At 46.8% G+C, this 15,705-nt stretch overlaps 8 protein-coding genes across 8 annotated transcripts; 5 read left to right on the top strand and 3 right to left on the bottom strand.

Moving 5' to 3' along the window:
* Window positions 1–1,979: 1,979 nt before the first annotated feature.
* V1508DRAFT_399055 (fungal-specific transcription factor domain-containing protein) lies at window positions 1,980–5,125 on the top strand (the record flags this gene model as incomplete). Its single annotated transcript, XM_066938243.1, has 3 exons — window positions 1,980–2,395; window positions 2,448–3,240; window positions 3,290–5,125. The coding sequence occupies 3 exons, from the start codon at window positions 1,980–1,982 to the stop codon at window positions 5,123–5,125; spliced, it is 3,045 nt and encodes a 1,014-aa protein (XP_066794277.1).
* A 515-nt stretch (window positions 5,126–5,640) lies between these two features.
* Window positions 5,641–6,850, top strand: V1508DRAFT_422280 (uncharacterized protein). The gene has a single exon (XM_066941003.1). It carries the CDS (start codon window positions 5,809–5,811, stop codon window positions 6,664–6,666), a length of 858 nt encoding a protein of 285 aa, XP_066794276.1. The 5' UTR covers window positions 5,641–5,808; the 3' UTR covers window positions 6,667–6,850.
* V1508DRAFT_422278 (Prefoldin beta-like protein) lies at window positions 6,688–7,539 on the bottom strand. Its single transcript, XM_066941002.1, has 3 exons — window positions 7,444–7,539; window positions 7,104–7,387; window positions 6,688–7,048 (listed from the first exon to the last, which is right to left on the bottom strand). The coding sequence occupies exons 1-3, from the start codon at window positions 7,502–7,504 to the stop codon at window positions 7,013–7,015; spliced, it is 381 nt and encodes a 126-aa protein (XP_066794275.1). The 5' UTR covers window positions 7,505–7,539; the 3' UTR covers window positions 6,688–7,012.
* Window positions 7,540–7,628: 89 nt separating this feature from the next.
* Window positions 7,629–8,257, top strand: V1508DRAFT_422277 (uncharacterized protein). Its single transcript, XM_066941001.1, has 2 exons — window positions 7,629–7,774; window positions 7,837–8,257. Exons 1-2 carry the CDS (start codon window positions 7,741–7,743, stop codon window positions 8,112–8,114), a joined length of 312 nt encoding a protein of 103 aa, XP_066794274.1. The 5' UTR covers window positions 7,629–7,740; the 3' UTR covers window positions 8,115–8,257.
* Window positions 8,258–8,286: 29 nt separating this feature from the next.
* Window positions 8,287–9,247, bottom strand: V1508DRAFT_405662 (uncharacterized protein; the record flags this gene model as incomplete). The annotated part of the gene is made up of 2 exons (XM_066938712.1): window positions 8,287–8,840; window positions 8,890–9,247. The coding sequence occupies 2 exons, from the start codon at window positions 9,245–9,247 to the stop codon at window positions 8,287–8,289; spliced, it is 912 nt and encodes a 303-aa protein (XP_066794273.1).
* A 1,706-nt stretch (window positions 9,248–10,953) lies between these two features.
* V1508DRAFT_422270 (HRDC-like protein) lies at window positions 10,954–12,332 on the bottom strand. Its single transcript, XM_066941000.1, has 5 exons — window positions 11,716–12,332; window positions 11,529–11,662; window positions 11,404–11,452; window positions 11,268–11,316; window positions 10,954–11,204 (listed from the first exon to the last, which is right to left on the bottom strand). Exons 1-5 carry the CDS (start codon window positions 11,988–11,990, stop codon window positions 11,187–11,189), a joined length of 525 nt encoding a protein of 174 aa, XP_066794272.1. The 5' UTR covers window positions 11,991–12,332; the 3' UTR covers window positions 10,954–11,186.
* A 25-nt stretch (window positions 12,333–12,357) lies between these two features.
* V1508DRAFT_422265 (Sybindin-like protein) lies at window positions 12,358–13,389 on the top strand. Its single transcript, XM_066940999.1, has 4 exons — window positions 12,358–12,530; window positions 12,583–12,653; window positions 12,709–12,812; window positions 12,876–13,389. The coding sequence occupies exons 1-4, from the start codon at window positions 12,477–12,479 to the stop codon at window positions 13,052–13,054; spliced, it is 408 nt and encodes a 135-aa protein (XP_066794271.1). The 5' UTR covers window positions 12,358–12,476; the 3' UTR covers window positions 13,055–13,389.
* Window positions 13,390–14,340: 951 nt separating this feature from the next.
* V1508DRAFT_434081 (uncharacterized protein) lies at window positions 14,341–15,576 on the top strand (the record flags this gene model as incomplete). Its single annotated transcript, XM_066942007.1, has 2 exons — window positions 14,341–14,605; window positions 14,660–15,576. 2 exons carry the CDS (start codon window positions 14,341–14,343, stop codon window positions 15,574–15,576), a joined length of 1,182 nt encoding a protein of 393 aa, XP_066794270.1.
* Between the last annotated feature and the right edge of the window lie 129 nt (window positions 15,577–15,705).

Genomic DNA, 15,705 nt, shown 5'->3' with positions numbered 1-15,705 from the left:
GCCTAGTTCTAAAAAAATTGTAGATGGGGTGATCAATGATGATTATTGTGTGAGAGACTTGCGGAGGATCCATGCTGCGTCTATTGAGGACTCGGCGTTTTGGTCTTGGGGTCAGGGGGTGTTGCTCTTAAAGTCCGCATATCCACCCCCGAGAAGGAGGTAAACGTGAACAAATGCATGAATTAGACTAAAGAAATGCGTTGTAGTCATGTATGCGTGCATTACTTCTGAGTCGGCTGACCTAGTCTTCGATGAATTCCATGCCTATTTGCTAACTGATTTATGCATATTGAATATTAAGGAATGCAGTTATTTCATTCAGTCTCCGAACAATTTGTACGGTAATCGGAGGAAAATGCAGGGACAAGATCTGTTATGAAAAGCAATGGACACTTAGTCAAGTGCAATACGAAGCTTGAGGCATCATTGAGTAGAAGTGCAATGGAGTGAGGGTGTGACAGAAACTATGAGAGCAACTAAGTAGAAGCCAAAAAGGCGTATGGCTGATGAGGGATCCAGACACTCGCGGTCCACCACAAGACGCAGCTACACGTCACAGTAATATATCGAAGTTTCAAGGATCACTGAACGCCTTCTTAGAGACTAGATTTAAGTACAAACAATTATGACTGGCTAGCTTAGCTGACTGCGTGATGCTCTGTCAATTGACTGCGTCAGATACGGACAATTATGGCGCACAAAAATGAGTCACCCCTGCGGGATGGCTGAAGGTTCGTGCGCCAAAACGTTGCCTGCAAGCATTATTATTTGACTGAGTACTTTGAATGCTTCTAGCTTATAACTCATCCTCTGATATGTTACTAAGCAGCAAATATATTCACCGAGCAAGCAAAAACTAATTAAGAATATAGTCGACATCCACTTCTAGTCGGCACTGGATAGTACTCTATGTCATAAATTATGTCGATTACCTATAGTTTTCGACATATTCAATCGCTGGCTAGACTATTTGCCAATTTCAGCCACAGAATTGTTGCTTTGTGATAGGCTTCAGTAAATAATAGAATAGCAATCATTAAAATGGGCCTCTTGGTTTGATTGTCCACACGAGAGTTGGGATGTCCGTCTTAAAGTTTAATCGCACACATTCTGGTTAGCAACTTGGGTTTTGAGTTATGTACGCGGCAAGGAAACAACTTTTGGAACTACTCGTCATTCACGCTGGCGCACTACTGCTTAACGCTTACACCCGCTGATTGTTCTCCTCTGCTCTGCTCTCTAACTTGTCCGCCTAATCCACCAATTCAATCACTACAAATTCTTATCTAAGTATATAGAATTACCCTAGTAAGTCTTCTTAATTTTTCTGAATTTTCTGAGCTGCGTGCGCTTTGCAACAGCAGTGTATTCTCCCAGTTACAGGTGGCGGTGCCCGTTCCTACAGCACTTCAATCATCTTGAAGGCACACTTGGGCATATTTCCACACTCTTTCATTGCTATCAGTCGCCGTTGTGTACTATTCAGTGGATATATTAGCACTATTACAACAGAATCGATTCAGCAGTTTGAAAAATTCGGCCGAATCAATATTGCGATCGAAACGCCGCTGCACTTCATGGGATCAATCTGTCTGAGTCCCGCCACCAGTACTTTAGATTGCGAATTGTTTTTTGATCTCCAAATTCACGCTGTTCAATTTTAATTAGTGTGATTTTACTTACAATTATCTTTTTGCAGGCTCAGTCCTTGATCCGGTTGTCACCTCGAATCACACCCTTAGATTATAACCGTTTTCAATCAGCATCACGACTCACCCTATTCCCTGTCGCCAAATTGAGGCCGGCAACCATTTCATGTCTAATTTGTGATCCTTGTCTCAGTCTCAATAATTCATCTGGAAATCTGACATATACATCTTGTCGGTCAATTGTTTGCCTACATACGCTCCTTAGTGAACGCCAACAGCCGCTTCAATAGCACCAGTCATTCATTTCGTCGGAAGCGACCTAAAAGCACGATGGTCCCACCAGCAGATGTGAAACAGGGAATCGGTGAATCACCGTCATCCCAACGATCACTCACCTCTTCATCAAGTCTCACGCCTCCGCAACTACCGCAAATCAACACTGCGGCTTCGGCCGACCATAAAACCATCCGCAAGCGGAATCGAGTGCCTTTGTCGTGTAACTTTTGTCGACAGAGGAAATTAAAATGCAATCGCGGGCATCCGTGTGAGAACTGTATAAAGAGAGGGGAGGAAGGGGCGTGTGTTTATTTAGTGGGAAACAATATCGCGCAGGCGGTCTCGCAGGTGGCGAGTCATCAGGGCTTGCCCCCGCAATTGTTTGCTAATGGTGCGTTGAATGGGAACAAACGGGCGACTGGAGCTGAGCTCCAGAATAGACTGGACAAGCTAGAGAGCTTGGTATTAGGGTAGATATTTATTGCCGTATTGGTAGCCGAATAGTTCTAATTTCTGATGCAGGCTAATGCACACATCTAGTGGGGATTCAGATAGTCCTCAGGATTCAATCGGAGAAGAATCAAATAATCGACCCCGAGAATTAAAATCGACAGGCGAGCTCGCACCAGATGTAGATGCCGTGAGAGAGTCGCTTGGAATGATGAAACTGGATAAAAAGGGCAAGGCCATGTATCATGGAGAAACGCATTGGGGCGCTCTTTTGAATGAACTGAGCGAGGTGAAGGCCTTGTTTGAGAAAGGTAAACAGTACCATGTCGATAGTAGATATCGCCCAATAAGTAGAGATGCAGAAAATGATCCCGAATATCAGAACTGTTTTCCGTTTAACAGCGTGAGCGGTGTCGAACGGTCAGATATTTTGGCACTGATACCTTCCAAGGGCGAGTGTGATGTTTTAGTTTACAGATATTTTGAATTTTTCGATCCGATCTATCATGTCCTTCACAAGCCTGCATTCGAGGATGAATACGCTTCCTTTTGGAGGGATCCGGAGAATACTGATATAGTTTGGATTGGAATGTTATTATGTATTTTGGCGATCGCATTGCAGTCCTTTCGACAGGGTGAAGGGCCACCATCGTATCAAGGACGAGAGCTGGACACGTGGCTTGGATGGCAGAAAGCGGCTGAGGTGTGTTTGGTTGAAGGAAATTTCATGCTGAAGGGCAGCATCGTGATTATCAGGACATTAACGCTATGGCTTATGTCAGAAACACGAAGGGCGCTCAATGGAAATTGGATGGACAAGACTTGGGTGTCTGTGGGCATAATAATACGAATAGCACAGTCCATGGTATGTTATTCTTGGTGACGTATTGTAGCAGAAAGCTTATGAGATTTAGGGCCTCCATCGCGATCCGAAATGGTTTAATATATCTCCGTACGAAGCAGAAATACGGCGGCAAATGTGGTGTATTGTGACATCGCTGGACATCTTATTTTCAATTAACGAGGGCCTACCGTTGACAATACGAGCAGGCGAGCATGACGTTAGAATGCCCCTGAACATCGACGACGTTGACATCAACCCCAACTCACAGAAGATACCAGATTCTCGACCATGGGAGATGGAGACCAACACATCATATCTTTTGTGCCATAGTAAGATGGCTAACGTGCTGTGCCGGATTGTGTCTGGTACATTCTCGCTGCGACCGCGGCCGGGATACGATACAATTTTGGCGCATGACGCGGAATTACGAGCGACATTCGCGAACTATCCGGAATATTTACGTGTTCCGCCTGAAGCGTCGAACCCGCTTGACCCGCCGCATATCGTCATGCAGCGTTTCCTGCTCGATCTACAGTATCGAAAGTCACTAATAGTTCTACATCGACCATTCGCAGCTCGAGCACAAGCCAATCCAAAGTTCAAGCGCAGTAAGGACGAATGCATGGACGCGTCCCTGCAGATCATTCGTCGACAGAATTGGCTGTACCATGCGCCGGCCGCGCGGGAGACGCTGAACACGTTTGCATGGTTCACGGACGGATTGATGCTGAATCATTTTTTCCACGCATGTATTATGCTGTGCGTTGAGCTTTACACGAATATGGACTCCATGTCTCTGTTTCAGAGACAGACGGTTCGTGATGCGGTGGATGTATCGCGACAGATTCATGCGTCTGTGGGTAGGTATGACATGTCTGCGGCTAAAAAGCACGGGTTGATTGAGAGTTTACTCGAGAGATTTTATGAGATGGAAAAGATGACTCCGGAAGAACGCATGAAGGTGCAGAAGAATGCGATTCGGAGGCAAAGTTATTCTATGGATATGCCCTCTGGCATTTCGGAGCCGACGATGAACATCGATGTGTCGCGTGCGAACTACGATTCTCACTCACTCGTGGTCCACGAGACGCTTAGTGAGGGTATGCTACCTACGTCGACCATGATGGATAGTAATATGACTATGAGTGCGCCGGGGTCGCAAGAACAGGGACCAATTACTATGCAAGTCGATTCTCAGTCGTTTGAGGTCACGTTTTTACCGGAAGAAGATGAGATTTATATGGACGCGCCGTTCAGGTTGCGACGTCTCCCGGATCCGAATTGGTTGCAACAAGTACACTCGGTGCCGCAGCCACAACTGGATGGGTCCACTTTGTCGCGTACGAAACGATCTATTCATCCTAATGGTTCTCTGTTTTTGAACGGGCTTAGCGGAAATGGGGTCCACGCGGGCAGCGGCGACGAGCAGACAGAGGCCAGTTCGGCGAGTGCTGGTGGTGGATCGCGCCCTGGATCTATCACGGGCCCTGGTACAAGTAGCAGCACGACGGCTTCTACTGACATGCTATCGCCGGGTGACACGCGGATGATTTCGAACGCGGGAATGATGCTGATGACGCAGTCGCCAGGAAATGATGTTCCTCAAGGCATGAACTGGGAAGAATGGGATATGTTTATGCAGGGCATGGACCTGAACCCGACGACGTGGAACTCAGTCGGGGGACAGGCTCCCGGAGCTGATGGAGTCACGAACGGGCCGCCTGGGTTTCAGGGACTCGGATGGGATCTCAATATGCATACAGGGTTGACGCCTGAGCCTAACTTGATGGACACTTCCGACAGCATGGACGATCGGACGTCACAGTCGCAGGTGGCAACGGTCGTTGCAGCGGCGCAGGCAGCTGTGAACGGGGTGTCATTCAACCAAGGCCGCGCGAACTTCTAAAAATCTTTCTGTTTGAATATGGTTTGTTCGTGAGTGTGATAAAGTTGGGAATGAGTGGAATTGTAATTGGAATAATAATTGGGACGGAGTTTATTACAGCATAGTGCAATTGCTCATTGTTTAATGTGGTGTGTAGGACTATTGTCATATGTGTATATAAGTTTCATTTGTTATATTGTAAATCGAGGAATAGGATGAATGGATTGGGTTTTTAGAGTACAGTATGCTGGACGAGTGATTATTAATCGTTACTAGTGGCCGTGTTTAATCAAGCGAGCAAATTGAAAATTATTGATTTGAGTAAGTTATGGTAACTTGTATAATTCTCGCAATCTAAAATTGTCATCCAAGACGTCATTGATTTAAGCTCTCGCCCTAAGAAAAAAGGAGCTAAGCCGTAAGCGGGAGACTGTTAAGGGTAAGGGTACGTGCACATGGCACTCGAAGTTGCCGTCGCATCCAAAAGTCGCGGCTCGCGATGTCTACCGCCGCATTTCATTCTATCGTACTGTCTACTTTTACTCCACTACCTACTATTCACAGTACTCGCCACAACGTCTGCACGCAGGATCTCAACGCGCACTAGCACTCGTACTCGCACTCGCACTCGCACTCGCCACCCTCCTCCGCTCCGCGAGCAGCGCGACTACAATCGCAACCGCAGTCGCTCCACAGGGTCTGCCATGACGAGGCAATCGCCTATGCACTACAAGACCCTCCAGAAAATGGAGCGGCTTAAGAGGGAGCAGGAGGAGCTCGACAAGGACAAGGAACTTGAAGAAGAAAAGACCGATAGCGTGCCAATCGAGGAAGTCATCGACGAGAAAGCTGCGCTCGAAGCTGAGGCTGCGCAGACCGCGGACATCGAGATGACTGATGCGTCGGTTGAACAGACAGCCGTCTGCACAGCGGAGACGGTGGACGATGCAACGGTCGCAAGGAGTGTCTCTCCAATGGCAACGCCTTCGGCAGTATCAACTCCAGCTTACTATGACACTCCAACCGCGATCCCACGGCCAAGCCTGTACCAGAACAAGACTCAGGTGTCGCTCTCCAAACGTCTTGCACTCGCAAACTTGCCACCGATCACCCCAGTCACTACACGCTCTAAAGAACGTGCGGCTGCCTCCGCAGATGCAAGCGAGGACCGCAACTTGCCACCCGAAGACCAGGGTGTGCCCACAGTGGCCATCGATCTCGACACCAATACAGACTATATCGCGCTCTCGTCCACGCTTGAGCTGCTCACTTCCCAGCGCGAAACGGCGTCAGAAGACATCGCAAAGTTGCAGCGACTGAAACTCGACGCGATCGACGATCCAGATGGGTTTATCGCAAAGCTGAAAAAAGAAGGCATAGTCGACGGCGCACCGAAAATGCAGAGTATCGTGCGCGCGCCGGTCGTAAGATGGAGTAAGTACGGCATCTCGAACCCCGTGCTCGAGAAGGAGATCGAGAAGGGCGTCGTCAGTCGAGACACGCGGTTTGGTGCCGTCAGGATATTCGGCGATCCTCCCGGTCAGCGCAAAGCCGGCGCTTAGAAACACATGGATTTGATTAACCTCGACAAAATTGGAGTTTATTGGTTATTTACGATTTACGACACTTTTCATTGTACATAGTTATATATCACTTAATCATATTGTTTATGGTTGGGTAACCTGATTGTCCGTTCTTACTCGTTCGTAATTTGCATATTGCATCTTGTATGTTGTGAATGACAATGGATGAAATAAGACAGTTCCATTTTGAGGGATGATATCGTAACTGTTGCTCGTCTGTGATGTATGAGTAATCATACGCTAGTCAATGGTACTTGGTGTGGCATCCGGCAAATAGAATGCAAGCATGCATCGTATCTCCTCAATTGATCGTGATCATGTTTCATTATGGCCCCTGAACAACCTGCACCTTATTCTTCGTCTGTTATACGTCGTTAGCATTTTCCACAAAGATATTCCGCGAGCATAGCACTCACCTGCCACTTCTTCATATCGTCCTCAGTCTTCTTATACTCCTTCACAAGCTGCTGCAACACACTTTCCACGCCCTTTGCGTTCGTCTCCAGTGCAGGAATAACCTCGGCCACCGTCCTCTCCACCAGCACACCGCCAATCATCCTAAAACATTTGCGAGATCCAGGAAGCGGCTGCAGCGTCTCGAGAACTAATTTATGCTCGTCTCCTTCAGATTCTAGTTCTCCAATTTTCTGCGCGAGCTGCTGAAGTGTGGATTTATAGGAGTTGTACTGCGCCTGGAGTTCTATGAGCTCAAAAGTATTAGTAACTTTGCAATAACGCACAACTCAAGTAACTTACCGGCTTGCTTCTTACTCGCAATCCCGCCAGCTGCTGCACTCGAACTACTCGATTCCTGCATTATCTTGTGACCGGCGTTTATATAGTTGTGCCTCTGATTCTTCGCAATGCATCCACATCGTTTAGCCCTAGCCTGTCACTAAGTTTCTCACCTCTGTGGCGGTGCTGTGGCGTTATTTTGCGGATCTGTCATCGAGAACAATTCAGACTGCTTCGATCTGATCGAGTATAATTAATAGAAGGCATTGTTCAAAGCATTGGCATCTCAATTTTTGTTTCCACGTCAATTTTCTCGTGATGCACCCAAACTTAGATCACCCCGACTTCATAGGTACTCCCCATTCTCCATCTGGTATGATACACAACTACAATTACTAACTGATGGTTACACAGACTGCTCCGATCTCATCCAAGCACTAAACGATTGTCACCTCAACTTGTCATTCATGGAGCGCCAATTCAAGTGCAACAACATAAGTGATGATGTCAAACGGTGTCTGCATGAAGCCCGTTTGCTCCGCCGCCGTCAGAATAATGAAGGAGGACGACAACGCGCGGCAAGGATAGGGGTATTTATGAATGGGATGCGGGAGCGGGAGGAGAGGGATTATGAAATAGCGAGACAATTGGCGATGAAGGAGTTGGCGTTGCGAGATAAGCTGTGGAAGTGAGTCTGCGCAGGAGATATTGTCACTTTTGTATATAGTACATATGGGTCCGGATCGGTTGGGTATTATCATTAAAGTGTAAAGTAATTCTTCCCTTTCATAGTTAGTGCAATTACATTGCATATATAACACTTCCCTACTATACATGACTAATCCTTCTTTATCCTATGCATCCTCATGCTCTTCGCCTGTGTTTCTCCATATTGTTCGGCGTTGGATCATACTTCTCCTTCCAAATCCAAGACTGTCCAACCTCCTCCTTACCAGCCTTCTCCGCCATCCTGTAAAACTGTGCTGCCATGAATTTATCCTTCTTGCACCCAGACCCTGTCAACAAACACCACCCAACCTCCAGCATAGCATCCGGATCACCCAAATGGGCTGCAGTCTCATAATATTGCTTAGCTGCAACTATATCCTTGTCCACACCCCAGCCGAACCTGAAACAATTCGCGAGTTCAAATATGGCGAGCGTCAGCTCACCTTTTGCGCGTCCTGCGCCAGCTTTACGGCTCCGCGTCGCGAGGTTTGTGTTGGCTTTCTTTGCCTCATTTTCGATGACGGCGGAGTTGGAAGCTGCCATACGCAGGTAGGCTATCGCTTCATCCGGGTTGGGTTGGATGCCCCAGCCGTGGCGCAGCGCAAGGCCGTATAGGACTTGCGCCAGTGCATTGTTGTCCCCGTTCGGATCTGCCAGGCAGCCGAGCATTCGTGTCGATTCTACCAAATCTTACGACGTCAGTATAAACATTCTGCAACCGAATAGTAACGCACTCACCTCCTTTCTCATGTAAATCGATAGCAGTCTGAATATTCACATCCATCTCCGGCGTGCCAACACTCGGGCTCCTCTGCCGCGCCAGTCCAGAGTCTGCAACACTCAACCGTCCCATACGATGGACAACACCGCTATCACCAGCCATCTCCTTCGTCGCGAGGGCAACCGCACGATTCTCCCACGCCTCGTCCGCGCGCCGGATAACCGTGTCTGACCGTTCCAGGCCAGGAACGATCGCCTCATCTGGCAAGGCCGGCAAGTCCTCTGGCACATGTACAGAAGGCGTCTGACTTGCGCTCCGATGCCGCGCATGCTTGAATGTGCTTGATGTGGAACTTGCGTCCGAGGCCGCGCGCATGCGGCGGAATACTGCGCTGAGCCGGTGGCGTTTTGACGTTGTTGAGGCGACAGAGGAGGAAGATGCGGTGCTTTGTGCGTCGTCAGCATCATCGCAGGCGGTGTGAGGAGAAAGGTGACCGTCAGCTGGTATCTGCAGAGGCAGTGCAAATGCTGAGACAGGTGCTGGAGGATAGTAATGATCTGGGGATACCGGAACAATGGTTGGACTTTTCGATGTATTTGAAGATAGTATGTACTGCTGCCGCGCTCTTGGGGACAGTGGCAGGACGGATGGCATACGAGGTCCAATATATGATTGTGGCTGTTGCGGGGATGGGTCCAAAATGGATGGGCTGGCTGGTTGTGATAGGATATGCGTGCTGTGCGATTCCTGCTCAAATTGGAGTACCGATTCTGGGTCATTGTCATCCACATGAATAATGACCTTTGGAAGAGCAGTAGCTGATGTAGGCTCGGCTTCAAACTCGCTAACAATATAAGCCTCCAGATCTTCGCCCGTCACCGCCCCACTCTTAAAATGATTCTCATTCCCATCCAAATTCGTAATACACAGACTACTACCATTACTTGGCATCGACAACCTATTAGGGTTTAAGATCATCCGCGAGCCAGAGGGGAGAAACAATTCTGACTCTTCGTACATCGTTAGAGATCTCGGACTGGGACTACCCTGCACTGCCGCGCGGGCGGCAACAAGATCTTCATCTTCGCTACTGCCTATATCGGAGTCATATGGCGCATCTTGAAGCGTGACTCCTTCCCACTCAGGACACTGTCGAGAACTTAAGGGGCGAGATCGAGGTGGCGGAGTAGTACCACATTCGACATTCGGACTTTCGTCCCGGGGCTGTGCAGCGTGCATCATATTCTCAACTCTGAATCCACCTGACGGACCTTGTTTCCGTTTCGAAAATGCAGGCATTATTACCTCGCTGATATATGCCAAACGCGGATAACGGCGATCATAAGGATAATTCAGCGGATGTAACTATCAGTTAATATTATAGTTTTGGGTCCGTCCTATATTCGTTCCATGTTGACTTTGGTGGCAGGATATCGAGGATACGGAGAGATGATGCTTACCTGGTAGAATCACAACTCTACAGAGCCTATATGGCACTGCGATCTCCAACTGCATACGTCAGCACCAACGTGCTCACGAAAACTCTCCACAGTAATGGCCGCAGCAACTTCTTGTCTGAGATATGAGGATGTGTTTCGTTTAGTTTCCGGGTCTTAAGCGAGCAAGTATATATATATGTCAGCTCTTGCAGCGAGAAGGTGTGCGTCGGATAACCCAGCCGCAATATTCAGCGACGGGGCCTTATTAGTGGTACCGCAATTTATGCAGGAGAGCCTTTGTCTCCAGACTCCTTCCTGATGCCACTAACTGAATAGTAAACGGATATAACTAAAAGAACAGCACAAAATAGCGTCAAAGTGCCATACTAGCATTATGATAACTGTATTGAAACGAGAAATGCAAGAATGCGCTGGTGGGTAGCTCTGAAATCTACACTAGTTTAACAGCCTCACATGGACAGAGGGTATGATAATAAATAGTAATGCTGCATGGAAACATTTCGCCGTTACGGAAAAGTCTCCGCTCGCTATAGGCGCATGCAGCATAGCCAGCAGGTAGTATACTTAATACCGCGCTCTAAAGAGCCGTATAGGGTATCACGATAGAGCAATTCTTTACATCCGTAACTGTAATTCGTATAATTGCTACTAAGTCAAACAGATTAATAGTCATTCTAAACCATATATATACAAATACAATGCGAGCAATCTCGCGCTAACCAATCCGTAAAATTTTGTCGTAAAAAACCCAATTTACTAATGAATGAGGAAACGAATTTTGATGTCTGTAATGCAAAACACATTTCCGCCGAGTCGGTGGGCACTAAAATACATATTGGTGGTACAAAAAACTTTTAACCGTATCGTCTTAACTGTAGTGTAGCAAGTTTAGCTGATCGTTCGAGTTGGATAAAGAGAAGGAGAGTAACACTCACACTGTCGAGGAGGGCCTGTAGTTCTTGGTCTGACTTTTTATTCGCAAGACTAACGATCGTAAGTTGTCATTCAAACACTCTGCAATACGACCACAGATGCTATCTCTATTAGCAGAAGAGACCCGTAAAAATATACCTTGGAATCAATGTCTTCGCTTCCTCCGCATCCTCGCAAGATAAAGATCCTGTAACCGATTAGTATAAATATGTGGGGATCCACAAGCTTCTTCAGATAGACACAAAAAAGTAATTCAAGAGTACCTAATTGAGCAATTTCAAATGGGTGTAAGTCCGCATTTTCAGGAGTTTTCAAAATATGCTCAACAGCGCTCACGGTATCCTCATCTCGGAACCTCGCAAATATCGACAGATATTCTTGTGTTTTTCGCACAATTCTGGGACATCAGTCAGCATCTATGCTGAAAGCAATGTTCACCAATGAGCATACTGATTCGATGACAACAGTTCCTCCTCATCCATATCATCCTGCTCCATCTCGTCATATCCCCCCCCCTGCCCATTCATCTCCCTCGTCCGTTGCCGCATAGCAGCCATCATAAGTAGCCTCACTTCCGACAAGTTCAACGCGATCAACGGCATCTCCTCGCCGTCGTGCGAGACCTGTTTGACATCGAACTCAGGCCCGAGTTTCAGCACAGACGCGTCGACGTCTTCGATCACACCATTTATCAGCCGTCGTGGCCGCGGTCGAGTGGCAGACATGCCGGATAGTGGACTTCAAGGTATGTAATGGTGCTAATCCGGAGACAGAAGAAAGTCTTCTCTAGCAACGAGCGGAGAGTTGCACTTCGTGCCGGGCGTCGGATACCGATGGACGTGAGCAGCAGATGTCGTGTAGATGCAGGGTACCGACTGACAAAGATGAAATATGTGTGATTCTTCCCTGACAATCCCGACGATCAGTGTGGCGGCGCGAATGTTTAAGATTCTGAATAAAAAGACGTGTTTAGAGAAGTGCAGATCCATCAGAAGTGACGCTCGTCGCAGGCGCTAATCCATTTTGCGAAGTAACAAAGTTAAAAATAAGGGCAAAATCTGTTTTGCGCCCGACTTCGTCGACCAAAAAGGGCGTCATTGAGTTTGCCGAGATACCCTTAGACCTAGGTGGACCATTGTTTGCAGTCTACTCCGACATTATATGTCCTAGCCATCAGCTTGATCTAGCCCACCAAGCTTTATTAGTACACAATGGTAGTGTATTCGTTATACATTCTCAACAAAGCTGCTGGTTTGATTTACCAAGTATGTATCTCAGTTCCCTTACATCCATTGTCAGTTTTTAACAGTCCTTTAGCGTGATTTCAATGAAGGGCTGAAGCGGTTATCATCCAACGACTATCTTGTTCTCTCTGGCACCTTCCATGCGTAAGCAATCTCTGTCTAATTAAATTCAAAGCGGGAACACTAACCACATTTCCAGTGTCTATGCAATTGCATCACAAATATCTCCAGTACCATCCTCGTCGGGTATAGAAGTGCTAGAAACAGAAACATTTCGACTACAGTGTTTCCAAACATTAACAGGTATTATCGTCGGTCCTTCTGACTGTCTATGAATGTACGGGATGGCTAACATGACCGACGTAGGTACCAAATTTTTGTTAATTTCAGAACCAAGACAGCAAAATACCGACGCAATTTTACGACGAATATACGAACTATACGCAGACTACGTCATTAAGAATCCGTTTTATCAAATTGAAATGCCGGTCAGATGTGAACTCTTTGACCGGCACCTTGCTACATATATCAGAGGCATACCGTAAGGTTTTCCTGACTTGGCATGGGTGCTACGTTCATTTACTTGGGTCTTAGGTCTGTTTTACTAAGATTTATTTATGCATGTATTAGTGTCCGGAGTTTAATAGCGTTTTGTACGATATGTGGGCTGTTTCGCGGGAGTATGGCATTGTACAAATGAACGTAATTGAGACGTAGACAGGGACTTTAGTCTAATTAACCAGCGACAACATATTTTGTTCGGATATACGATGGTACTGGTCAGCGTCGTCTAGTTACAAAATAATATAGAGTGTCATTGTTAGAGCGCCTCCCTCCTGTCTCCAACGAAACGTGCACAGATTCTTCTGTCAATCTGCTGTCGTGACAGCGAGTGTTGCATTCTATGCGCACATTGTAATAGGACTGGATGACACTATATCTGGAAACTTTAGATAATGCCACGGGGTTGGACACGATATAGTATCTGCGACCATACGATGTTGCCAGAGGAAAATTCCTGGCAATAATATCGCCTTAATTTCAAATTAGGCGTTACGATGAATATCGTATGGTATCGCCGAGATTCCACGTGATCCTCATCACGGTAATGAAGGGCGCTGGATAGAATGGGTGAGTAAAGAGTAAAGTGCACGCAAAAGTACCCAGCATAGATTTATGGGTTACAAAGAGCATATTTAATTAATCTTCTTCCACCCTTTTTGTTAAACTAATAGCGTTAATCTCGGCATTTATCTTGGCGCATTGGGCGATATTGTAAGCTGTCCTACGCCATATGGCGATACGATATCACCAAGTGGGAGATAAAATAGACGATAATGTCAGGTTTTTCTCGCAGGCGACACGATATACGGTATCCAATATGGGCCAACCCCCGGCGAAATCGTATTGCGTCCAGCCCTATGCCACGCTGTGCTCTGTGACTATTTACATTGTAATGGTGCACAGCAGGTGCATACTCAAGCCCAATCCGAGCCTGGGCTGAACCACTAAAGCCCGGACACGGAACACACCACCATCTTGCCACAGTTTCCACAGTTCCACAGTTCTACAAATACGCTATTACCGTGCCCTGAACATATCATTTCAGTGTCACAATGTGGTCGGAACTGACATGTTGCACGAGACCAGCTCGCTCCTATAGTGCTTATATAGAACGCTAGTCGACAATGTTTTCTGACTCGATTTCATATACCGAACTTCTGTTACTCAATTTCATTTCCTATAAGTCTCTTGCTTCCGCAGTTTTGGCGTATCTACTTTCATTCCTCTCTCGTCAATTAGACTACACCTTTGATCCTGTTAGGTCATGATGGATCAGTGCTCTGAGACCGATAAGATAATCATAGAAGGCATGGCGAGTCTTGTTCCGCAGCCATCGAAGATGCATCCTGTGCTCGGAATAGACACTGATAACAACTCTTTGACATTGTCTTCTCGAGCGTCGTCGTCGGCGGAAAATGACAGTTACTCATCAGTGACGCATGACCAGCCGCATCCCGAGAAGAATGAATATAGCGGTTTTTGGTCTTCACTTTGTGGCATGGCACAATCTTTTGCGGAGAATTATGCAAAAGGTGGAGTGATGTTTCACTGTGCTGCTTGGGTAGAAGAAAGCTAATTTAGAGCAGAACTTGCTCCGGAAGATTATTCTGCGTTCAAACCGATACCTGTCGATCCTAACGCCACGTATGACGATTCTCTCGATGACTCGGATGGAAGCTCAGAGTCAAGCGATACTGCAGAAGAGCAACCGTTATTATCTGCGCTAATCACGTACGCCGCGAATGGCCGTGATCAATTAGTAGAGACAAAGCATTCACACGATGCCGTTCAGAAGTATATGACCGCTAAACCGACAACAATTCCTGAATTCTCGCGGACGCGCGGAAAGAATCTGGTCAATCTCGATGTTAATCCGAAAACGTTCGATCATGAATCTATGTCATCGGGCGCCGAAGCTGCCACCTCGCTGGGGATAGTCACAGAGATATACCACGAGTACGCGCATAACAAAGAAGCCATCGCAAAATTTGAGCTTGCGCAAGCCCTTGAGGAGGACCTAGATAATTTCTTTACAAGGATAGAAAATCAACTAGTCTCAATCAACGCGATGGACTCAAACAAAGTTTCAGAGCAAGTAAAGGAAATACATGACGAAATGCAGCTTAAATCAGTACAATTGAAGGAGTTTGCAAGACTGCTACAGGAAAGCACGCTTGATCTGAAGAAAGCGGCGAAACGATTGGAAATGAATATCTATCACGAAGGTCCGTCGCCATTCAAGAATAGCTACGTTAATAATCTGGAGAAGAACAGACTAGACATTTACTATGACGCTGTCCAGATTATGGATGAGTACGATCGTTTACTGGCAATAGAGGATATCAGTGAACGGCACCGAGAGAAACTTATGGCGGAGAAGGAGGAGATATGGCGTGAGTTCAGACAGTGGGCGGCCAGTGACCAGAAGAATATTGCCACCCGCACGGCCAAGAATTATTCCTTTTTCTTCCGAACACCCCGGTTGTCATTATTTACCACCTAATAGTCTACGATGGACGGATACTTGTGGAATACCTTTATGTCTAACTTGATTGCCCCATGATGCATATATCGACGATATACGCTCAGTTCAGTGCTGCCTTAGGCTATCAAATGACTTGACATACGTGGG

The sequence above is a fragment of the Lipomyces doorenjongii genome (assembly GCF_038497915.1).
Source record: "Lipomyces doorenjongii strain NRRL Y-27504 unplaced genomic scaffold V1508scaffold_48, whole genome shotgun sequence".
Lineage (NCBI taxonomy): Eukaryota > Fungi > Ascomycota > Lipomycetes > Lipomycetales > Lipomycetaceae > Lipomyces > Lipomyces doorenjongii.
This window is presented reverse-complemented; position numbering and strand designations above follow the sequence as displayed.

Excerpts from the sequence above, each read along its gene's own strand:
- V1508DRAFT_422278 (XM_066941002.1), bottom strand. The coding sequence starts at position 7,504 with ATGCAGGAATCGAGTAGTTCGAGTGCAGCAGCTGGCGGGATTGCGAGT. Across the intron at positions 7,388-7,443 it reads TGCGAGTAAGAAGCAAGCCG|AACTCCAGGCGCAGTACAAC; the intron begins GTAAGTTACTTG and ends TTGAGCTCATAG. Across the intron at positions 7,049-7,103 it reads ACGATATGAAGAAGTGGCAG|ACGAAGAATAAGGTGCAGGT; the intron begins GTGAGTGCTATG and ends GACGTATAACAG.
- V1508DRAFT_422277 (XM_066941001.1), top strand. The coding sequence starts at position 7,741 with ATGCACCCAAACTTAGATCACCCCGACTTCATAG. Across the intron at positions 7,775-7,836 it reads AGATCACCCCGACTTCATAG|ACTGCTCCGATCTCATCCAA; the intron begins GTACTCCCCATT and ends ATGGTTACACAG.
- V1508DRAFT_422265 (XM_066940999.1), top strand. The coding sequence starts at position 12,477 with ATGGTAGTGTATTCGTTATACATTCTCAACAAAGCTGCTGGTTTGATT. Across the intron at positions 12,654-12,708 it reads CTCTCTGGCACCTTCCATGC|TGTCTATGCAATTGCATCAC; the intron begins GTAAGCAATCTC and ends CCACATTTCCAG. Across the intron at positions 12,813-12,875 it reads GTGTTTCCAAACATTAACAG|GTACCAAATTTTTGTTAATT; the intron begins GTATTATCGTCG and ends TGACCGACGTAG.
- V1508DRAFT_422280 (XM_066941003.1), top strand. The coding sequence starts at position 5,809 with ATGACGAGGCAATCGCCTATGCACTACAAGACCCTCCAGAAAATGGAG.
- V1508DRAFT_422270 (XM_066941000.1), bottom strand. The coding sequence starts at position 11,990 with ATGTCTGCCACTCGACCGCGGCCACGACGGCTGATAAATGGTGTGATC. Across the intron at positions 11,663-11,715 it reads GAACTGTTGTCATCGAATCA|AATTGTGCGAAAAACACAAG; the intron begins GTATGCTCATTG and ends CTGATGTCCCAG. Across the intron at positions 11,317-11,403 it reads GCGAAGACATTGATTCCAAG|TCTTGCGAATAAAAAGTCAG; the intron begins GTATATTTTTAC and ends TACGATCGTTAG.